General features: G+C 39.4%; 2 protein-coding genes across 2 annotated transcripts in view; both read left to right on the plus strand.

Annotated features, from left to right (window-relative positions):
* Positions 1-18,006, plus strand: part of rce1a (Ras converting CAAX endopeptidase 1a) — a 205,418-nt gene that overhangs the window by 144,257 nt on the left and 43,155 nt on the right. The window lies entirely within an intron of this gene.
* On the plus strand, positions 7,890-12,601 carry cd248a (CD248 molecule, endosialin a). Its single transcript, XM_042513475.2, has one exon. It carries the CDS (start codon positions 8,142-8,144, stop codon positions 10,509-10,511), a length of 2,370 nt encoding a protein of 789 aa, XP_042369409.1. The 5' UTR covers positions 7,890-8,141; the 3' UTR covers positions 10,512-12,601.

Genomic DNA, 18,006 nt, shown 5'->3' on the forward strand with positions numbered 1-18,006 from the left:
CTAAAATCATAGAAATGCCCCTTGCTGGAACCAATGGGCTTGTAGCTGAGAGCTACAGAGGGAAGCCAGAAAGTATCGAGCTTCAGTTGTTGGGCTTTTCATGAGAATTACTGACAATAAGAGGAATATAGATATATATTGCCAGCCTCATGTTTTTAATTCTAATGTTTTTGCAGCCTTGTTAAAAAACCTATTGATTATTCTAAAATAAAGGGTTATCATGTGCTGGAGACACATTTTCTCGAGGTCAGTGTGTGCCTGTGAGTGAATGAAAGCTTTATCTGCATAGATAACCTAATAAAGCTGCCAGACTGTCATGCACCCCTGCCCACATATTGTTCACAGCACAGCAATGTTGCACCAACCTTGTGATAGTGACCCACACATGGTATTTATACTGTGTGCCCCAGCACTGGGGACTGTGGAGCACTGATGGATGCTGGGAGACAGGCGTGCAGGGACTTGTTAAAATGTTTTTAGTGAACGTGTGTTAAAGGCTGGTCATGATCATTAAACACCAGTTAACCTCAAAACGTCAAGCTGTCATAAAAACAGGGCAGTCGAGTGAGGTTGCCCAGTGTGAGCCATGTCACAGCAGGGGAAAAAGGCCTTAGTCCCCCCTGGTTTGAATTTCAGCTGGGTGTGTGTGAGAGTGTGAAGTGTAATTTTGTTTTTCTAAGTGAATACAAGTATAAATTCACATATTTCCATTTTCTTGGGACGGCATAGCTCAATATATCATTGTTCAGTTTGTGATAAAAGCACCAAATTTGGTATACATGATTCTGGATACATTAGAAACAAATCTAGATACTTGGCCATCACAAACTCTGACCCTGGTTGCCGCAGCAACCATTTTTCAAAATGGCTGCCAGCGGTTGGTTAAACCTACCTATCCCATTGGATCCATACACAATAATGGACATAATCTAGATCCTAGTAACCCTGAGAAGCAGATAAAATACTCACTAAAAATTCTGTGGACTTTGTGAATTGGTCATTTCACTATATTGTATTTTCATCATATTGTGCCCAATAATAGGACTTGTGACGTCATACCGATAATTCCGATAATAAAATTTTTGGCCAATAAATAGAACCGATAATTATAAGCATAAATTTCTTTGTTTGGCAGGATGAGAGGACACGCTGCACGTGATGTGAATTCAGGTGTAGTGTGTTTCCAGCTTAGAATAAACTGATATCTGATTCCTTCCAACTCCCAACAAGCAGAACAATGTGTAGATATGCAGAGTTCATAGCAAAGCCATTACTTAGGGACTGTTGTGTAGCTGAGCTGCTTCCTGACATTTGTTAGTCAGATGTTGGATACCAGAGCAAATGTGGCACAGATGTTTATGTAATGGCCCAGTTATTTATGTGTTATTGATGTATGCACTTTATTTGCATGTTTACAGACACCCCCATTCAATTTGAAGCATTTCTATTTTGAGTATTAAAGGACCGAGATCACCTGTGGGTATATAAGCTGTGAGCTCTCACTGTATTCTTCAGTTGGCAGTTAGCACCTAATACCAGTAACACCACTGAAGACCAGCCACCTCACTGACTGGCTTTGCATCTATTCTATCAGTCATTCTTTAAAATGTCACCTGAACACTTTTGGAAGTTTTACATGCCATTTTTACATGTCTTTATTGTTGTGTTCAGATTATGGTGCTTTGTTACGATGCTTGAATAAATGACAGTGTTAGGTACTGTAGATTAGTACATAAGTAGATTACTACTGAATGAACAGAATGACCTACGCCAAAGTTCACTATATTTATACAGGAAATAGTGCATTGTGAGAGACATTTGTAACTGATAGAATGACCTACTGAACCTATCAGAATGACCTACGCTACATTTAAATGCATTTATACAATAAATACTACATTCTGATTGACATTTGTAGCTGACAAAATGACCTATGGTACCTATCAGAATAACCTACGCCTCATTTTACTACATTTATACAGGAAGTCGTCCATTCGGATGATATTCGTACCTGACAGAATGACCTAAGCTACCTATCAAAATGACTTACGCCACCTATAATGACCTACCCCACATTTACCGACATTTATACAGGAAGTTTTAAATTCTGATATATTTTTGTAATGGACAAAATGATCTATTACACCTGACAGATTGACCTAAGCCACATTCAACCACATTTATACAGGACAAAGTCCATTCTGATAGATTTTTTGTAGCTGACAGAATGACCTACGCCAACTATCAGGTTTATCTACTCCACATTTAACTACATCTGTGAAGGAAGTAGTCATTTCTGATAGATATTTGTAGCTGACAGAATGACCTATTTTAGATGGAACTGTGAATTAATATTTGCCATTGAGAGACATTGTTATTATTTTGAGATGAGTGTGACTTTGTCATGATATTTTCTATTGTTATATTGTTCCACCTAAATGCAGTTGGCAGTTAGCATCTAATACCAGTAAAATAATGCCTAATAACAATAATAATTATAACAACAATAATGACAGATAGATAGACTTAAATAGTTAATACTTAACTTAAATAGTGCTTTTTTAAGAACTCAAAGATGCTTCACATGAAATGCAGAACGAAAAACATACAGATGCAAAATAGAGAATACAAAATAATGAGAACTGATAGCGATACAAGAACAAAAGGCAAAAGCAAAAGTCAGGGGATATGAAAGCTCAGATTTGGGGAGGCAGTGGGAAACAGGTATTGAAGAGAAAAGATGGGCTTTGAGTTTATTTTTAGATGAGAGTGAGTCTGAGTTGTGGATGTTTATTATTGTTATTATTGTCATAATTATTGTCATTTAAAGTACATAAGCAACATACAGATTAATATGTAGAATACTAACATTTTCTTGATGTCAGCATTCATAATGAGCATTGTTACATGGCCTATGTTAATATGCAGTTGAATCCAGTTATTACTACAACATGTGGAGGCAATTTCATCATTTTGTTTCATTTTCTTTAATTTATTATTGCCTTACATTGTAATTTCACTTTAATTTGTATTTAATTAATATTTGCAGCTTGGGGGTAGCTAAAATGCTATATACCAGTAACACCAGGCAGTCATTATGTAAAATGGAAGCCATGGTCTTGTGAACACCAATCTGCAGTGGCCCGATATCCAGATTTCTTCTAAGTACATAAAGCTATATTTGTACCAAATTTGCTCTTATCACAAAATGAACAATAGGTAAGCTATGCCGCCCCACTAAATGTTCAAAATTCTATACTATGACTTTTTTTGACATTTTGAACAATTCATTTTTTGACCATTTTCTCCACATACTATAGTATGACTTTTTTCAGAATTTTAAATGTTGACTTTTTGGGCCGTTCTTTTGGCATTCAACACTATGATATTCTTCAAAATGCTATACATGGTGTTTATTTTGTTTCTATCAAGTTTAAATGAAGTTTTTCTTTATGATGGCAGTTGAGTCCCGTTAGTCTTCCGCAAGAAAGTTAGTTAACAATCATGTTTCTCTGTTTGATGATGAAAATAGGTGTGAGAATATAATTTTCTTTACATTTTGTGGGTTTCTGTTGTGCATAGTCTGAAAAACTGAAAGTAAGTTGCACACTCGCTGCTGGGGTGGTGGTTGTTGTGACTACCATGGACACATTTGTATTTTGTCACAGATATATTGAAACTTTTCATTTCAACAGAGCTGTGATTAGGTTCAGGGGCAAATCCACTTGGTTATATTTAGGAAAAGGTCGTTTTTGGCTTAAAATACCCAGTTTTAGGAGCACATGCTCTGCTGGAAACCAAGCAATGTCTCCATAAATAACAACCACTTTTCATGACACTATCCCTGCTGGAAAAATAGGAAACGGTTGCTCAACCGATGGTCTGCAGCTTGGCAGGCACCTTGCTTAGAGACACACACTCCTCCACCTACTGATGACAAAGCCATCTCATTTATCAAGTTACTTTAGAAATGTTAATATGATATGTAAAAGATGCATATGTAAAAGATGCATACCTAACATACTGCAAAAATTAACAGACAAGCTTAGTCCCAATTAGAAGCCCAGTCCCTTTTACTTGCCAGTGCAGTGACACATTTTGACAAATAAGGCCTTTCTCAGTTAGAGCCCTGGTAACCATGCAGTTCATTTTTATTTATAGAGTTTTTTGGATGTATAAAACCGTGTTGTTGGCTCACTGCTGGAGATAATGTTAGTAAGCTGCTTAGATAACACATACAAATATAAATGTTTGAACTTTTGTCAATATAGACATGTTACGAACATGGTTAGCTTGGTAAGATTCTTTTCAGTTCAGTCTTTGAGTTTATTGTACTGAAACCATGAGCACCAAAGGAGAAGTAATACTGGCTGACTGAACAAGAGAGATGTGCACACACACACACACACACACACACACAAATAGGTTTAATTACATTTGTCCTTGATCCTGCTACATCTTTGGAGTTGACGGATGAGTTGATCAAAATCAGCAGCTTAAATGAAAAATTGCGTCCGGTTGCTTGGGCATGTTGCTGCTGGTGGCATCATTCAGTTCCTACGTTGCATTTTTTTGAATTTGCATCAAAGTCTTGTGTCCTTATGGCTCCCAACAAGGTCTGCTCATCCAGTGCAACAGCTTAATTCAGAATGTTAGGGGTTAATCATGTCTCTGTGAAGATTATACATACATTGCCAACATTTTCTTCTGGTGTCAAATCTGATTTTGAAATACAGAAATACAACTTTTGGGCTGAAAGATTGGATTGGAAAATATGAATTTAGAAGTTAGTGTTCTAATGAGAATGTTGCCATAGTGACTATTTGCAGGGTTAGTTGGCAAACTACTGGAGCTTGTAAGCTAATTTCCAACACACTAACTAGTCAGGAACATCAGTTCTCCAAGCTTGTTTGAACTGGAGTTTGTTTAAAAGACGCCTGTGTGCCATGACTCATAATTGTCCTGAATCCATGTCTATTTTGTCTAGCACTGTTTGTACTACATCATGGTGTTTTATAAAAGTGGATGGTGCAACACAGCTAATAAACCATGATGGCTTTCTCTGTTTTAGACTCGTCATCCCTTTAAAGGTCAGCACTCGAAAGTGTTTATAGAACATACGTCAACAGCACAAATTCATGAAGTTAAACTCGATGGGAAAGATTTCTCTTTATCCCAACAACTGACTCTGCTGATTGCGTCATAGATATTTTCCATGCAAAATTTAAATGCTTCTTAAAGAAAGTGAACAATATAATCCCAACTTCTCATATGAATTTCATGTCTAATGTTGTCCAAACACAAAAAGCTGTTCAAGAATTTGCCAAAATGGAAAATAACATCAACAAAATCATGTTTTATGGTGCCCTTTATCTGACCTCACATGGGAAGTGTTGTGTAATATGTTAAAACAGCTGTATAATATCATATGTAGCTTTGAAGCAGCTTTGTCAAGTCTGAAAAAAAAAAAATTATAACAGAAAAGCTGTGCGACACATTTGTGGGCATTGCATCAAAAAGATGTAGACATTAACGTGGCAAGAATACCCAATACTCAATACTCACTTTTAACTAGTTTCTTTTTTAATCTTTCTCTTATACAGTAGGAAAATACACTTCAGGAAATTACAATAATATATCGCTTAAAGTACTCTTTTAAATCAGATATCAGATCAAAGATTACGTAAACGTTCAGTTCAAGCTTCTGGTATATTTTGATACTCTGTATTACAGAAGTACAGATGGTATTAAAAAAATACCTGGTCCTGATTTAGTCTTTTGCGCGAACTAAGTCTGGGTTGCACCAACAATGATACTTTTTTTTTAACCAGATTTAATCATAGTTTAACTCTAAATCATGTTGCAGGAAAGTGTAAAACTAGTTTAAACATAAGAAATTTAAGCCTCTATTTAAACATCAGTTTAGTTTGGTCACAAAGGCCTAGTCCACAGGTGTATAGGTATTTTTTAGAAACGTAGCTTTTTCTGTGTATTTTGGCCTTTCTTCCACACACAAACATATTTTTAGGTCACTGAAAATGGAGCTTCTTCACATTTATGTGTACATATTCATTACTCATTCATACTCATTTATGAAGTTGTGCAAGCTCTTGCATTGAAGGCTTTTATTTTGAAATGGAAGCAGGAAAAGTTAGATAATATTGTATTTCCTCATCTCTGTGAATGAAAGACATTAAAACCGTGATAAAAGGTGGTATAGAGTCACTATAATTGTCAAAACACCTTTTTCACTGTCTAATTCTGCTGACAACTGCATGCGGCATGCGGAAAAAAAACGGCAAGCCGTCATTCTCTAGATGTGCCAGCCCTGAGGAGTGGTCGACACATACGATTCTCTCCTGTTATGTGCCGCCGTTGTTGTTGTTGTTGTTGCTGTTGCTGTTGCTGTTGCTGTTGCTGTTGCTGTTGCTGTTGTTGTTGTGCCTTTTCCAGTAATGACTTCATGTCTCTGATTGGCCAATGTGACCTATAGTAGAGGTCATATTGCCACCTGTTGCTTTGGCAGGCACTTAACATCACTTAACAGCCTGCGTTTGTGTTTTGATGTGGACAGAGATTTTTTTTAAATACTGTTGGTGTGGACAGGAACTTTCTTGAAACTGGAAAAAATGAAAAATGCATTTTTAGAAATACTCATGCACGTGTAGACTGGGCCTTGGGTTGAATGAATATGTGTTGGCGCACCCCAGCCTATGGAGTATAAAACTAAGGAAACTGTCCTGCCTGCCCAGAGGCATATACTATACAGTAGCTTCAGGTGCTCTTTAAATTTACAACACTTAAACAGTGAGGTGCATACTACACAGTATGGGCTCTCAAACAACAGTCAGCTAAATTTATTACAGACTCGCAGGACTACTGCTACTGCCCCCCCATCCACCCCCAACATCCCCCATTTATCAGCCTCCTCTCGCAAACACACATACACAGGACTACCCTCTTCTCTCCAACATTCCCAGTTAGGAAACATAAGTCTCTGTTTCACAGCAAACCCAGAGGCCCTCTTCCTTCACACCGGTGACCTCAACAACTTTCCCTACTTCCCCAATCTGAGACTTATTAACATGGAAAGGAGTACTGTTGTTTTTAATGTAGCAGCAGACCTTTTGCTCAGGGACCAGTATCTTCTTTCTGGCCTAGGGTTGTGTTGTTAGTCTAGGGGGGCAGATGTGTGGAAATAGACAGATGCTAAAGCCCAAACGCTGAATTTTTTCATAAACATTTTCATAAACAACTCATCACAGAACTGCATACATAAAATATCAAACAAACTGAGCGAACTTGGAATTGCCTGTGGAGGTCCTGTTGGGAAACCTCCCATCACTCTATATGTAATCAAAAGCAGACAAAACACATTCTGTCAAAGGTATTGAACTCCATAGGAGGTAGGCATTTTCAGAATCTGCTGGTCTCTGTCATACTGAGTAGAAAGATGTGAAAAATGATTTACAAGGGGAGACGGAGGGGTTCAAGGCGAGAGAAGAAAAAAGAGAAGATCACTGATGTTGGAAATGTTGCATCTGTTCAAGTGATTACTCAGTCTCATTTGAGTTATTAGAGATATGAAAAAAAATTCAAGTGCCACAATTAGATGCATATGAATCTGAGTATGCATGTGCGGGTAAATGGCAAAGTTCCAAACTATGTCTGTGGACGGGGCTTATGAAAACCATATGACATGCTCTGAAAAAGAAACGCTCAGTTTGCTGCACCTCCCCCATCCTGACACACATATGCACCCCCCTCCAAAAACATACAGTTCTTTGCCTCAACTCCCTCTCTTCCCCCTTTTTGCCCACCCTCCTCCTTTCTATATATCCCTCCCTCTATCCTCCCTTTACTTTTCTCCCCTCCCCTGCTCTCTGAAATCTTAGGACAGTCTGCATGCACTCAACTCCAGCACAGATCTGTTTCAGCAGGGTAGAGTAAAGAGCACAGCCAGACAGTGAAAAAAAAGGGTTCAAATGAAGGGAGAAAAGTTCAGATAGACAACACAAGCGGGCTAGAGAAAGCCACAGCTGAGAGAAACTTTCAAAAAGCGGGGAGATAAAAGTGTGGAGAAAAAGGCGGTGTGAGAAACAGGCGGAGAGTGGAGACATATATTCACATTTCTAAGAAGAATGGGCTCCCTGGTGAGCAGTACTGCTGCTCTTCTCTTCACCTCCCTGCTGGCTCTGCTCTGTGGACTTTCCTCGGTCCTGGGTCAAGATCTGAGAGAGAGGGATGCACTTTGCAATGAGGATGGCTGCTTTGTGGTGTACTTCCAACGCAAAACCTTCTTGGACTCATGGAGGGCTTGCAAGGAGAAAGGTGGCAACCTAGCTACCATTAAACGCAGGCAGGATGCCACTACTATTGCCACTCTCTTCTCCACTTTGGACTTGCGCCACTCACGCACCAGCATCCAAGTATGGATTGGCCTGCTGCGGCAGCCTCGTCAGTGTACCACTACGCGCCCACTGCGGGGTTTCTCTTGGACTACTGGTGACCAGGACACAGATTATACCAACTGGCTGAAAGAGGACTCCCATAGTACGTGCACAGTGCCACGCTGCGTGGTCACGGGCTACAACACTCAGGACCCGAGTGATAACTTCAAATGGCTGGATGGTGCCTGCTCAATCCCTGTAGATGGGTATCTTTGTCATTATGCCTACAAAGGAATGTGTCCTGCCTTGTGGAGTGAGGGGACAGGCAATGCCCTCTACACCACACCATTTAACCTTTTAAGCACTTTGTTAACTCATTTACCCTTTGGATCTGTTGCTACCGTGCCTTGCCCCGCAGGCACCAAGGAGGAACAGTCCGTTTTATGTATGCTGAAGGAAGACGGCACAGTTGGGTGGTCAAGAGACTCCCCCCTCTGCTCTGATCCCCCTGTATCACACAACTGGTGTGAGAAGGATAATGGCGGTTGTGAGCATATCTGCAGGCCAGCCGGTGCTCACTTCTACTGTGAGTGTGAGGATGGGTATCAACTGAGCGACGATGGGCAGAGCTGTGAGTTGTCAGAGTTGTCAGATGTTTGTCAAGGAGCCCCCTGTGAGTTTGAGTGCTTGCCCCTCCCAGATGGGTACCGTTGTGCCTGCCCTGAAGGATACATGCTTGCACCAGATGAACGTGGCTGTCTGGATGTAGATGAGTGCCTTCAGAGTCCTTGTGATCAGCTTTGTGTGAATTCTCCAGGATCATTTGAATGTCAGTGTTGGAAGGGTTACTTTTTGGAAGATGATGGTGGGTGTGAGGATATAGATGAGTGTATAAATGACCCGTGTGAACACGCCTGTGAAAACACTCAAGGCTCTCATATCTGTCACTGCCATCTGGGATTTTCCCCAGTGCCTGAGGACCCCAGCCGATGCCAAGACACTGACGAGTGCCAGATCCCCGGGACATGCGAGCAGATGTGTGTGAATTATGTTGGTGGATTTGAGTGCTACTGCAGGGTAGGCTATGAACTCATGAATGATCATTTCTCATGTGGCAAGAGAGGAGAAGGGGAGGACCAGTCTGCTGTCACCCCTTCTTTTCCTTGGGCGACCCACCAGCCTGGACCTGTATGGCAGCCTGTGGACTATGACTGGAACCTGCAGGAGAGCCGCACTGACTGGCCTCCAGAGGAGGAGCAATCTTTGGACTGGCTTACTGACCCACCTAGAGTTTTGGATTCTGATGTCATTTGGGTCACCAGTGCCCCTCAAGAGGAACTGCTCTTTGATTTAGTATTGGACCCTCCAACACAGGAGACTGAGGAAGATATGGAAGATGTAGACACTGGAGGTGCTGACTGGTCGGACTGGGGACAGAGATCTCAATCAGACTTGGAAGTTTTGCCAACCACCATCTACACCACACCTCCACCCACCACCAGCTTGCCAAGCACTACCTCAGACTGGTACGAAGATGATGAGGACATTGAGGAGGAGACCACCACAGCTCTCCCCTTCCTTTCCACCTCGACAATCTCTGAGGGTGCTTGGAATTGGTGGGCGGGACTCACCACTTCCAGCCAGAAACCAGGAAATCCTAGGGATTCACTCATGGACCACAACATGCCTACAGATTCCAGCTACCACAATGAGGCAGAAGAAGAACAGCAACTCCTTTGGGAAAAATCTCAGTTCCCAGAGGAGAATTTAGGGGTGGAGGAAAAGGACAATGTGGAGATCACACACCAAGACCCAGATGTTCCCACCCTGCTTCCTCCTTCTCAGCCACCCCCAAGCAAGGGTGGAGAAAGCAATGATGATCTGGATTTGGTCCAGGGGGACAGGGCGCAGAAGCAGAGCAGCACCTGGCTCCTGGTGGGCCTCCTAGTGCCTATCTGTATCTTCATCGTAGTGATGGTGGCGCTGGGCATCGTCTACTGCACCCGCTGTGCTGTTCACTCACGCAACAAGAATGCCACCGACTGCTACCACTGGATCTCTGGGGCTCATGATAAACAGGGGGCTCCTAACCCCTCAGCAGGGGTCAAGACCCATGTTTAAAACAGAGAAGAGAGAAACTGACATGAACATAAACATACTGTGCTTCAGAGGTTAGCAGGAGTGAATGATGGATCTGGTAAGGGACAAATGTTTCACCCTCTCTGACTTTGGAACTGACTTTGCCAACTCTTTGAATTCCTTTGGATATTACTTTTAAATACCAATTAATAGATGTGGGAAGTGACACTGATAACCACTGACCTTTTTCTTGGATGGGGTTGCTATGTGATGCTTTGATATTTCATACACTGACCACACAAGATCTGATCGCTCTGTGATTGCACTAGGGTACATAATAATTATAAAAAATTAGTGTCTTTGTAAGTAATGTCAAAAAATCTTCCAGTATCATAGAATAATGTGTGTAGTCATTTATTCATTTCAACATTTCACAGCTGGAGCCAGATCCTGCAAAGAGCCTTGGAAATCATTGATGACACCTTTCTGCCTTTTTATCGAAGTAGCATAACTTTTAAAAGAGGTTTCTTCGATGCAAAATCCTCAGGCTCTTGTTAATGTCACTAGCATATCACTGTAGATAACTGTTACTGTCAACGGTGTTAAAGGGATTTAAATGCATTCTCAGCTCATATCAGCAGTGGGTTAAAGGAGACTGCAGGCAATTATCCCTTTAAGAGTGAAGATATTCTGCAGTAACATGCTGGGAAAGCAGTCATTTGAAAATTACTGTGTTGAATAGTTAATAAGAGACCAAAACATTATTTGTATATAGTGGTACTTTTGTATTTATGTATGTTTCGTACTTGTCTCCAGCCATTTTTTAAAAAAAAAGAAAATGTAACATTTGTAATAATACAATGATGTTTGTTCTTTTATGGACCCCATAAACCTGGCGATATGCAGAGGAATGTCTGTCTGCACATGGGAATGCTTTTCCCCACTCATGTTCAGTTTAAGAGCACTTCAACTTTCCTTGACTTTTTAAAAAAAGAGGTTAAAGTGCAGATGTTGCGATGTGCAGGGAATGTTGTTGGGCTGGTGGTTGACATTAGCCTTGGCCTTGTTCGTGACATTGCCATCAGTCACCCATCATACCCTAATTCATTAGTACACCCCTGAAGGTTTTGTTTTTGACCAGCCCTGAGATGTTTTATGGCCATGTTGGATCACATCCAACTGTGTGATACTGTAGCCAGTGTGACACCTTGCAGTTGCAACTTCAGATTTTTAAAAATTTAACAAGACAATCAAATATTTCAGATCCGAGATTCTAAAAGACAGACCTTGACTTTTTTGGAGAAATGTTTGTTGGATAATAGGGTGTATGAATTCTACAGACCAAAGAAAAGGCAAACAAAAAATGTAAGGCATTTATAAGTTAAGCCACCTTTAATTTAAAGGAACTCTGTGCAACATTCAGACAATTAATATAGCAGCATTCACTATTTGCTATGCAAAGATATAAGGGAGCAATGGCGTACTGAGCAGAGAATGAGGTCAGGCTCCCTCTGTGTTTGTTGTAATCTGAGCTTCTCTTTTTTTGTTTTAGTAGATTATCCAGAGGACCTTTAATTAACATTCAGAACCTAAATTTAGCAGCAAACCACGACATGCTAGAGAAAGTGGAGTACTGACATCCTGAGCATGAAATCATACTACTTTTGTGTGTATGTGGTAATCTGAGCTTCTCTGTTTGTTGTTGTAGCAGATGGTCCAGCTGTGCGTGCATGTTGGTGTATGCGAGACCTTGTATGTATAGCCTAGCTAGGTATTCGCTGCTGCTTGCACTGCACTCATATGGAAGTTACCCCTTTTATTGCAACTCTGTTGTAGCAGAGGTGTCGTGCCCACCCACCATTGTTAGCCATTAGCACCTTTAGCTAGCAGCCACCTCCATGTTGAGAGCCATGTGCAGACAATCTCTGAGTCATAGATTCACTCTGAATATCATATTGAGTTCCTTTATTGGATATATGGCTATTTAATGCCTGGAGAAAACAAAGTGCCTTTCATGAGTTGTCCATGAAATTTGTCTTTATTTTTTGATAGACTGTGAAATATATGAAATATCAGATGTCTTTTTTTCTGTTATTTGTTAAGTAATTGTGAATTAAAAACTGATGATAAGGGTTGAGAGTGAATGTTTATTACTGATATTGGTAATAATAGTTTGTAGGGGTAGGGGAAAAATTGATTCAGCATAGTATTGGGATATGTTTGTGTGACCATATTGTGTAATTGTTTGGTAAAATAGATGATTGTTATTACAAACACAGATTATTCCTTTGGTAGCTTTCTAAAAAAAAGAATAGTTTATTTTTCAGGCCATTAGATACAATTTGTTGCATTAAAATTAAAGTGAGATGAACAGACCAAAAACTTTATCTTCTTAGATAAAACAGATGTTGCCAAAATTTTCCTTTGGGGACATCTTAGCAGTTGCATAAAGGAAATAAATTGCAATTTTTTGCGAGATACATTATTGCAATACTAAGCATAACGCAACATGTTTATCATTTTAATATCATGACTTAAATATTGTGATAATATCGTATCGAGGGGCCTCTTATGATTCCTAATGGTAGTAGTTTGACAATACAATTTCTACTACCCTTGCTACCTTTTACAGGGGCTTTTTTTAATGGCATCTCATTGTGTTCATCAGGAAGTGAAATGTGATCAGTTGTCATAGAGGAATTATCACATGACCTGAACAAGGAACTACCATCCACTCAGGAAAACTGTAAAATGTTTTAGAAAGACCCAGATAAAGTGGCCCTCAACTAATTTTTTGTCGAACATATGGGAAAGGGTTTCCTGGATGACTGTTGGTTATTGTGTTTGTGATGACATCACTGCTCTGGACTTTTGAAGCATCTTGTCCTGATAGTTACATTCTGGTCATTCAGTTTTAGCAGTGATGAGATGAGCTGTGAGATTTAGCAGTGAAAGCCATGAGGAGTCACCTCCTGGAAAGTGGAGGAATGAATGTGGGCGGAGGGAGGGGTGGGTGTGTGACAATGAGGATAATGTAATTTCAAAAATGACCATGATCCCCCCAAGGGCTGTGAGTTTGAAAAAAAGGTTTTTATAGAAAATACAACAGGATACTTGAGCACAGTCCCCACTGGCAGTAAGGAAGCATTGTGATTGTATTGACTAATGGAATGTGCTGATCAAAACCAGGTTCTGGCGCTGCGAGTGGCTCTCAGAGGGGGTCTCTCTCTCTCTCTCTCTCTCTCTCTCTCTCTCTCTCTCTCTCTCTCTCTCTCTCTCTGTTTCTCCACCTCTGACCTATTTTCAACATTGTCATCCTTCTACCGCTCTCAGTAAACAGACACAGTCCAGTCACCATTGAGCTGACCTCTGCTCATGTATCTTTTGTAACCCATTTTGAAACAGTTGCTAAAACATGATGTCAGTCCAGCTGATACTTATTATGTAAAGCTGTGAGGTTTTTTGAGTTTAGTTCAGTTTTCTTTTTTTTTTTAATCAATCAGTTTTAGTGTTTTTCCCCCATCATTCCTACCAGCATGGATTAATCACTATAGGGGCCTACCGGGCACAAGCCCAGGGGCACAGAGTGTCAGGAGTGTCAAAATGTCACTCAAATTAATGCATATCCACCAGAAAGACACTCAAAATGACTACTAAGAGATGCAAAGGAGCAACAAAGACACATAAACAACTACAATGAGGCACAAAATGACCACAACGAGGCACAAAATGACCAAAGAAGACAAAAATATACTTCACAGAGACACTTAACGAAAAACAAATTAAAATAAAGGACCAAAAAAGATACAAAAATACCTCAAAGTGACACAAGAAGACTTCAAACAGACACAAACCAACAACAAATATGTGCAAAGAAACTACAAAAAGAAACAAAATGATTACAAAAAGACACAAAAGGACTAAAAAAGATTTTTAAAAAATACCTCAAAGGGCAAACAAACTGACCTTCAAGGAACACAAAACAACAAGAAAGACATGCAAAGGAGCTAAAAAGAGACACAAAACAACCACAAAAAGTCAAAAAACAAACATAAAAGAGATATATTTTAGAAAGACACAAAATGATTTCAAAAAGACATAAAATAACAGCAAAGACATACAAAACAAAGAGATAAAATGACTACAAAAAAAATAAAATTACCAAAATATACAAATATTTATTCAAGAGACACAAGATGGTTTCAAAGAGAAAAAAAAAATACAGAGATGCAAATTAACCACAGAGACAAAAAATGGCCAAAATAGACATAAATATACATCAAAGAGACACTAAATGACAACAAAGACATGCAAATCCACCACAGAGACAGAAAACCACCCAAAAGACACCAATATACTCAAAAGAGAAACACAATGAATTTAAAGACACAAAAATTGACTGCAAAGAGAAACAAAACCAAAAAAATACAAAATCATACCCCTAAGAGACACCAAAATACCGTAATGTGACACAAAACCGCAAAAAGATACTGCTGACGACTACAAAGAGATGCGAAACAACAATAACAAAAAGAGGCAAAGCCAGCACAAAGTCTGTGTGTCTTGCTCCTGTGTATGAGAGATGGTCTGGCCTTTGCATGTCTGTGCCCAGGGACCTCTCATCTCATAATTCACCCATGCCTGTCAGTGTGAATAAGATTGTGCTTACCAAGTTGTTTGCCAAAATCTGGGAACATGGTGGCATTACTAAAAAGAAGTCTGGTGGAGCAACAAACTTGCAGATCAGACAGGCGAACTAAAGCCCAGGTCAGCTAAAGTTACCTAAGACAAAATCTACATTAACCAACTGTCCAGTGTCACTACAGTTTCCAAAACCTTCTCCTGCTTTAAGTTGAACTTGCTGTGCTTACTGTGGTCTCCTGTGCAATGAGGTTGGATTACAAACAAGGAAAAGCATGCAACCTGTGTCTAATGTTGTAGATCTGGGGCACCAGACCCTCACAGGGCCACAAAGGCTTTAGGTTCAAGAGTCTGTGTGTGGTTAATCAATAGCCAGATATACTGCTACGTGATTGTATGTGTCTGCGTACCAGTCAGGTTTCACTTACAGTTTACATCCATGTCTGTGAAAACATGGATGCTTCCCATGGATGCTTATTATTATTATTATTATTATTATTATTATTATTATTATTATTATTATTATTATTATTCAGTTCAAGTGCACATTTGTGCCAAATTTGGGGAAACAGCCTCAAGACCATCTACAGATATTGTGTTCACGAAAATGAGATGGATGCATGGTCACAGTGACTCTGACCTTTTAACCACCAAAATTGAATCAGTTCATCCACAAATCCAATTGCATGTTTGTGCCAAATTTGAAGAAATTCCCTCAGGGTGATTTTGAGTAATCAAGTTCACAAGAATGAGATGAATGCAAGGTTACAGTGACCTTGACCTTTGACCAACCAAAATCTGAAGAGTTCATCCTTAAGTCTACTACACAATTGTTTGTGCCAAAACAAACAAACAAACAAACAAACAAAAACCCTCAAGGTTTGCTTGAGATGTTGCGTTCACAAGAATTAGACAGATGAGGTCACAGGGACCTTTGACCACCACAATCTCATAAGCTTATACTTGAGTCCAAGTGAATGTTTATGTTGAATTTGAAAAAATTCCCTCAAGGCGTCATTGAGACATTGCAATCACAAGAATGTGCCGAATATAGGGATGGACGGAAGGACAGATGCCCCTAAAACATCTCAGCTATTGCTGGCATGGAGCCCTAAAAATGTATTTATGAATCATCTTGATGAACTTTTATATGTTTACAACCTGTCTGATCATGTGACTGCTTTTCTTTCTTGACCCGTCCAACTTTGTTGCGGTAATGTCATTGCATTCCCAGATCTCAGCGAGTGCTTTGATGAGTACAATGTTATGGTAATCTCTAACAATGTCTGGGCAAATAAGACCCTTATTATTGTAACCCGGAATGATCCTTTAATATGTGTGCTTATACACTATGATGAAAGCAAATGTAAAAAACCTCACGAGGCATGTCGTTATTGACCTCTCTGTGACTCCCGAGAGCAGCTGCACACAGTGATTTCAGCCAGATATAGCTGACATGATACAGTATGGACGCAGTAAAATTTTATGAACTTTTTTTTTTTAAGTGAGAGCTGGAGGAGGTGGACTGACTCTGTGGACACATTTTTAAGATTATATTTTGTAGACTCATATTTGACAGTACTTGGGCATAAAATATACAAATTCATAAAATTAGGGAAACTTCAATATAATTTTAAATTAATCAACTAGAATTCTATTTCTGGTAGGTTGGAGGTGGTTTCAGACACTTGTTGAATCTGCAGCAAATGCAAAAGGAAAAGTTAGAAAGTTATTAGAGTCCATCCTGAGAGGGAAATGAGAAATTTCAAGGCAATCCATCCAATAGCTGCAGCTACAGGATGGATTGACTGAGACATTTCACTCTGAACCAACCTTGAATGTCTGTACAAAAATCAACTTGTTAGAAAGTATCCTCTCTGTAGTCAGCTGTTATTTCATGGTATGCCATCTCAGCTTCTTTTAACTAACGGTACTTGGTAACAACTGTGTTCACTCACCAACCAACTTCAAAGAAGGTGACGAGCAACTTAACAAGAAATGGCCCAAGAAATAGCTATATATATATTTTTTTTTTCCTGTAACATAATTTTAATATCTAATTAAGAGAATTATAAATACAATTTTCTCAGGTTTCATAGGTTTAAATGCTTGTTAAAAACATCTGAATGCAGCACAAGAAAACTGATGTCGATCTAGTTGTTCGAGGGTTAAAATACATGTGAAGATACACTATGCACCATGCAAACACTTCTCTTTTCTGCTTTTTTGTGGAAGAACTTCTTGTCCTCTCCCTCACACTGTTGGCTCTTCTCACAGAGACATCATATCCACTTATGACTTTACAAGCTTTCATTGCATAACAGCTTCAGGACGGACTCCAAATAAAACGAGACACCAAAATGCACACATTAACATCTATTCACAAAGCATAAATGAATTTTTAAGAAGAGATGAGATGTGGATAGTCGTGCTGATTTCACCTCAAAAACTCATTTGATTCTGAAACGATTTTCATAAAATTTCTTTTGTTAGGAACATTAGATGATGATTAATTTCAGTTATTGGAGGCGATCTAATCAGCACCATGATAACAGTCGTCTTCTAAATAGCCACAACATGCTGGGACATGCAGCTCAGACTTCTGAATAGGTAACACCGCTGCTGGAGTGTAACAAAGTACATTTATTCAAGTACTTTACTACACTTTTGAGGTATTGGATTTTACCTAAGTATTTCCATTTTCTGATACTTTAAATTTCACGAATCTTCATTTGATTCAACCTCATACTTCCAATACATTTCAGAAACATTACATAATTATTTTACTTTTTTACAAGTAACTAGGGCTGGGTATTTCCAAGAACCTCACATTTCAATTCGATTTCGATTCTTTCGATCAAGTTTCGATTCAGTTATGTGTGTTGATGATCAATTG

Source organism: Plectropomus leopardus, chromosome 23 (genome assembly GCF_026936395.1).
Source record: "Plectropomus leopardus strain MGB_pleo_1.0 chromosome 23, ASM2693639v1, whole genome shotgun sequence".
Classification (NCBI taxonomy): Eukaryota; Metazoa; Chordata; class Actinopteri; order Perciformes; family Serranidae; genus Plectropomus; species Plectropomus leopardus.